The sequence below is a fragment of the Sceloporus occidentalis genome, unplaced genomic scaffold, assembly GCF_023333645.1.
Source record: "Sceloporus occidentalis isolate IW3139 unplaced genomic scaffold, rSceOcc1.0.p SCAF_1, whole genome shotgun sequence".
NCBI lineage: Eukaryota > Metazoa > Chordata > Lepidosauria > Squamata > Phrynosomatidae > Sceloporus > Sceloporus occidentalis.
The window spans coordinates 216,801,498-216,808,223 of NW_028316981.1; the positions used below are offsets into that span (position 1 = coordinate 216,801,498).

The window sequence follows — 6,726 nt, forward strand, 5'->3', positions numbered from 1 at the left end:
ACATCACTTTCTTATGTCTGTGGCACTTCCTCCTCTCCCCACTTCTCAGCATGTTTTTCAGCATTTGGGAGAAATGATGGCAGATTATTCTTGCTAACTAATACTAAAGAAGATGCTGAAATCATCCATTCCAAAGTGGCCTCTGCATTTCTAAGGCCCAGTATCTTTTATGTAAATCTCTTCCTAACTCAGTCCAAATGAATGACCCTCTCCCCTTCTCAATCACAGTACTGAAAATGCTGATACATTGTACTACTTTGTTTACCAGCTTGAGAGTTATTATAGCCATTTCTACTTCCTTCTTCCTCACCTCTTTGGTAAGTCTGCAAATTAGTAACGATGGATACTCTTGAAATGTTTACAGATCATTTCTTCATTTCTAACTAAGAGATTTTACTAGCAAATTGCTGATATTGGTGGTTTTGCTTATGATTCAAATGAAAGAAAAGTCTGACTGCTAGCACTTACAGTTCTTGGAATTTGTTTCACACTAAGAACCATATCATGCAAGGCAGGTAATTGTTGGTGCTTATGGCATGACAATGTCCCTATTCTGCTATTATCCTACAAGTGATGTGTTTAGATGCAGTTATTTTTATTAACACCACAAATCCAGTAAGTACTGCCTTTCCTGCCATTGTTGTGTTATGATGTGTTATGCTAATGTTTAATTGTAATGCGATTGTAGCAGGAGATGATTCTTATGCAATAATACTCTAGATTTCCAGAACAAAAATTCAAGGCAAAGCTTTTGGGAAGGGGGGAATAGAAATCTGAGAATAAAATGGGAGATTCCAAAGAGAGAGGTGGTTGTGCACTTGTTCTTGTTAGCTACCCTCGGAGTTGATTCCAACTCATGGCGACTGTGTGGACAAGACATATCAAGTATCCCTATCTTCCACTGCTCTTCTCGGGTCCTGCAAGCCCATGTCCATAATCCCTCTGATTGAGTACATCCATCTGGTCTGTTGTCTTCCCCTCCATCTTCCACCCTCTATCTTTCCTAGCATGATTGCTTTTTTCTAGTGATCCATGCTTTCTCCTTATGTGGCCAAAGTAAAATAGCCACAACTTGATAATCTCCAAGGACTGCTGAGGTCTGACCTGTTCAAAGATCCATTTGATTATCTTCTTGGCTGCCCTATGGTTTTCTTCTTTTTCTTTTTGCTGCAGACATGCTCCCAAAAGCCTTTTTATTGGTATTCTGCGCTTTAGCTTTTCTGATTTTCCCCTTCCACGTGCTAGCTATTTGTTTGAATTCTTCTTTGGTGATTACATTCTTTTTCCATTTGCTATACATGACCTATTTAAAACTTAGCTCAGGTGAAAGTTCATAGAATCACAGAATCGTTGAGTTGGAAGAGATGACAAGGGCCACCCAGTCCAACCCCCTGCCATGCAGGAACACTCAATCAAAGCATCCATGACAGATGATGGCCATCCAGCCTCTGTTTAAAGACCTCAAAGGAAGGAGACTCCACTACACTCTGAGGAAGGAGTGTGTTCCACTGTCAAACAGCCCTTACTGTCAGGAAGTTCCTCCTAATGTTGAGGTGGAATCTCTTTTCCTGTAGCTTGTATCCATTGTTCCGGGTCCTAGTCTCTGGAGCAGCAGAAAACAAGCTACCTACCTCCTCAATATGACATCCCTTCAAAGGTTTAAACAGGGCTATCATATCACCTTTTAACCTTCTCTTTTCCAGGCTAAACATCCTCATCTCCCTGAGTCATTCCTCATAGGACATGGTTTCCAGACACTTCACCATTTTAGTTCCCCTCCTTTGGACACTTCCAGTTTTTTGAACGTGGTGCCCAAAAATGGACACACTTTTCCAGGTGGGGCCTGACCAAAGCAGAATAAAGTGTCACTATTACTTCCCTTGATCTAGACAGTATACTTCTATTGATGCAGCCTAAAATTGCATTGGCCTTTTTAGCTGCCTCATCACACTGTTCACTCATGTTCAACTTGTGGTCTACTTCGACTCCTAGATCCCTTTCACACGTAGTTTCATTCAGCCAGGTGTCACCCATCCTATATCTGTGCATTTTATTTTTCCACCCTAAGTGCAGTACCTTACATTTCTCTGTGTTGAATATCATTTTGTTAGCTTTGGCCCAGCTTTCCAGTTTATTCAGGTCATTTTGAATCTTGATCCTGTCCTCTGTAGTGCTAGCTATTCCTCCTAATTTGGTGTCATCTGCAAGTCATTGAAAAAGATGTTGAATAGCACTGGGCCCATGACAGACCCTGGTGGGCCCCCACTGGTCACTTCTCTCCAGGATGAAAAGGAGCCATTGTTGACCACCCTTTGGCTTCGGCCGGTCAACCAATTACAAATCCACATAACAGTTGCCTTGTCTAACCCACATTTTACAAGCTTGTTTGCAAGAATGTCATGGGGAACCTTGTCAAAGGCCTTACTGAAATCAAGATATACTATATCCACAGCATCCCTTTCACCCACCAAGCTGGCAATTTTATTTTATATTTTAAAAAAAGAGATATCAAAACTTAAAATTTCACCATCTCCATTTCCTTTCTTAAAAAAGTTCTATGAAATGCTGCCAGATTTGTAGAAAATTTTGGATTAGGTTTCCTTTTATCCAATTGTCAATTTATCTGAAACCGCAAAATACAATTGTTTTTCTGTCCATTCTTCTACACATGGGAGTTTCTTCTCCATCCCATATTTAGCAAACATAAATCTTGCTGCTGTAACCATTTAACCTATGAAGATTCTGTTTTCTTGTTCTGTTTTTTCCTCATGATCTATCATATTTAGAAGATATAATTTTGGTGTAAACCTTTGTATCCCTAACATTGTTTGTATCCACTCACTAATTATTATCATTTAACTCGTATTCTATTCAAGTGTGATTTGTACCAACAGGAAAGAGACCAGTATCTTGGTCCCTATATCAAACGATCAATGTTCTGGGATACCCATGTTAGAACTTCATATTTCATGAGTGGTCAAGATTCAATAATATCTATTATCACAGCTCGGTTTCTATGTAAAGCAATACAGTTGAGAGCTAGATATGTGGGGACAATTGGGGTAAACTGTAGAGGTGATGAGGAATTTTGATGTGTAACTGATGTTCAATCTTTCTGTTTTATTATTATTATTATTAACTTTTATTTATAAAGCTCTGTAAATTTACACGGCGCTGTACATACAATCATTTTAATTAGACGGTTCCCTGCCCTCAGGCTTACAATCTAAAAAGACACCACACAAAAGGAGCTGTATTCCCCCCCCCCCCATTTCACCCATTTTCGTACTTTGAATCTTTTATATAGATTTTTATAATGAGGTTTTATCATTTTGTTTCATTTATGGGTTTTGTACTTAAATTGTATGGCATTCAGATGGTATCTGTATGGTATTTTATTCATACTTTAGATTTATTATATTTAGCTTAGCTTTTTAAATTTCTATAGACCTTCTATAGAATGTTATAGCGTGTTTTATCTGCTTTGTGTTATTTTGATATAATAATAATAATAATAATAATAATAATAATTTGTTTTATTTATATACCACTATTCCAAAGATCATAGCGGTGAACAGCAAGTAAGCTAATTAGCAAGTAAGCTAATTTGCTCCCAACAGTCTGGGTACTCATTTTAGCGACCTCGGAAGGATGCAAGCCTGAGTCGAGCTTAGGCCCTTTTGCTGGTCTAGAACTCGCAACCTTGTGGTTTCGAGTGAATGGCTGCAGTACAGGCATTTAACCACTGCGCCACCAGGGCTCCAATGGCCTAAAGGCTAATCAATAAACAATATGTAGTGTAATTTTATTAACCAAATTTGCTTATATATTCCGGTCAATTATGAAGAGTCAGGTACCACCAATACATCTTTTAATTTTTTTCCTTTAAATCAGAGGAACAGATAAATTTCAGCCCCTTCAACCAAACTTTCAACCATTATTTCAAATGATAGTGTGGTCATTATTCTTCACCCAAACAACCACATACTCATTTATTTTTCCATCTTCTATTTCAGATCTTAATAATACTTTGTATATAAAGGTTACTAAATGAGTGCCTTCACTACACACCAGTTTCCTGACCTTTGTTTCATCTTTGTCAAAATTAAATGTGACTGTGTTTGTCTAGTGTTGTTTTTGGATGTATTTTTCTTTTGTTGTCTTTTGTTGTCTTTATGGCTTTGTCAACGGTTGTGGTGGTATTTTTCTCTTCTGTAATAATTGAATTTCATTAAAAATTTAATAATTAAAAAATAATACAGCAAAAAAAAACAGCAATATGAAGTAAAAGAAAAAAGAAGCTCATATTTATTGAAGGCAACTGTGTTAGTTCATTGATGAAAAAACAAAGGAATCTCAATTCAAAACCAAAGCATGGTAGTTTGGTTGATTCTTCAGTACAAATGTGCTTCATTCTCTTTTGAGGTTTTGTTTACTGATTTAATTGTTTCATATGAAAATGAAGACAGTCAATGAGTATTTTCTCCTTTTGAAATTACTATAGCATGTGTGATAGTATTTGTCAGGTAGAGGTGTCTGAATAAGTGATTACAAAGAATTGGCTTTCTAGGCAGGACTGGATCTGGGTTTTAAGAGGAGTCTTTACCACATGTCAGGAATAGATGTGTGTTGAAGAGGAAGCATAGGATTCAGCTCTCTCAAGGGTCTATCCTGCATTTTCAAGACAGTTCAAAGATCTAGAGGGATGGATTCTCCACATTCCTTTTTGATGGTTAGCAGGCTCCCTTGTTTGGATGTTTACATACAAAGAGTGCATACATACAAAGAATGCATAACTTCTGTCCTTCTCTCCTCTTTATGAAGCTCTCTGTCTGATATTCAGAATGCGAGCGGCCATTTCTTTCAGTTTGGGATTGGTCGATATTAATATGATGGAGTGTGCACAAGGAAATATAATTGTAACGATTTCCATAACTAGTCTGTCAGTGCTTCCAATCCTAATAACATCACTGGAAAAGACTATCATGCTAGTGAAATACAGAACATAGAAGAAGACATAAAACAACGATAATGTTATGACATTCATATGGACCTGAGTGTTGATGTCTTTAACGCCAGCACCACTCTTCTTCAAATTCTTTGTGTGCTTCCAAAGGGAGACAAGCAAAAGAATAGTTGCAATTATGGTTAGGGTGAAATTTATACAAGTATAAGTAGAATGCAGAGGAAGAAAAATAATGATTATGTTGTGATACTGTATAACCCACTTTGGATGATGTTTCCTGGCAGACTCTCTGTTAGATTGCCAGATTTTTTGTGTCCAAAATATTCAACCAGTGGAGGAAGAAAGAAGACGCTAGAAATGACTACTGATATTCCAAGCAGTCTGGGTATAAGCATGTTGATTCTTTGCTTCAGCCAGAGGAAGACGTGATTGGCAAAATTAGTGACCTTCACACAGTAAAAGCAACTTAGCCAAGTAGCACACCAGAGGCTGGCCATGTTGAAAAACATCCAGAAAACATTCAAAACTGCCTGTCTGGAAGTATTCACATATGTCTCTGAGGAGATGTGATAAAGAAGAGCGTTCATTGAGGATAGCAGCTGCATCATAAATCTGGATGTGCTCAAACTAATCAGGAGACAATCACAGGTCAGCATCTTTCTATTTCGAAGCCATTGTTGTCCCAGCACAACTGTGATAAATCCATTTCCTAACAGGGAAGCCATGGATATAGTCCCCGTAATGGCCCACAAGAACATATCCAGTGGAGAAACTGAGTTGCTAACCATTCTCGCCAATTTCGAAATAAAGGAAAAAACGAGAGGATGTATCTGTATGTGATTTGCCTGGTTTATCTGTGAGGTCTGGCAAAATACACTGTGCTGTTTGGAGCTTTTAAATAGACAGATCCTAATATAGAAAGCAATGCAAATCTAAGGAGGATTCTGTTATTGACTGAGATAAGAAACTTGTTCTGCTTGTTTTCTTTGGCATGTGTTTACTGCGCATGCTGAAAAACAACTTGCAGGCTGAAAGCACCCTCATCTATCAGCCAAAACACCAGCTAATGGTGGGGTATCTGCTTCACTGTCTGCCTATGTGGCATTTTTAATCCAAGCCATTATAACATCAATAAGGTTCTATGTGGTTTAAAAGCTTTCCTGGGCATGCCTTCAGTGCATCTAAAAGCACTGTTGCTTCAAATAAACTTCCTTATTCTCAAATGTGATTCTGGCTGTAGTGATTAAATAAAATAATAATAATAATAATAATAATTTTATTTATATGCCGCCCTTCCTTCGATCAGGGCGGCTCACATCATAAAAACAGACACAGTTCAATAAAAAATATAATAAAAACATACATAATCCAGAATTACAAAGACACAAACCCAACAGTAAAAAACCCCATGGCCCAACCTCTTGGCCACGAAAGAGGAGGGAGGCCCGCAGGATATTTATTCGGGGAATGCCTGTTGGAATAGGAAGGTTTTCAAGTCCTTCCTAAATTGGGCCAGGGTGGTAGACGAGCGGAGCTCCATGGGCAGCGCGTTCCAAAGGGCTGGGGCAGCTGTGGAAAACGTCCTCCGCGAAGTGGAGGCTAACCTGGCCCCAGGCACCTTCAGTAGCTGCTGCCCAGACGTTCTGAGGGTGCGAGGCGGAATGTACGGGGAGAGGCGGTCCTTTAGGTATCCTGGGCCCAAGCCATTTAGGGGTTTATAGGTAATTACCAACACCTTATATTGAGCTCGGAAACGAATG

At 38.6% G+C, this 6,726-nt stretch overlaps 1 protein-coding gene across 1 annotated transcript; it reads right to left on the minus strand.

Annotated features, from left to right (window-relative positions):
• Nucleotides 1-4,779: 4,779 nt before the first annotated feature.
• LOC149323415 (taste receptor type 2 member 8-like) lies at nt 4,780-5,754 on the minus strand. The gene is given in 2 exon segments (XM_089511175.1): nt 4,780-5,224; nt 5,227-5,754. Coding segments are annotated over 2 exon segments (936 nt in total). The 3' UTR covers nt 4,780-4,816.
• Between the last annotated feature and the right edge of the window lie 972 nt (nt 5,755-6,726).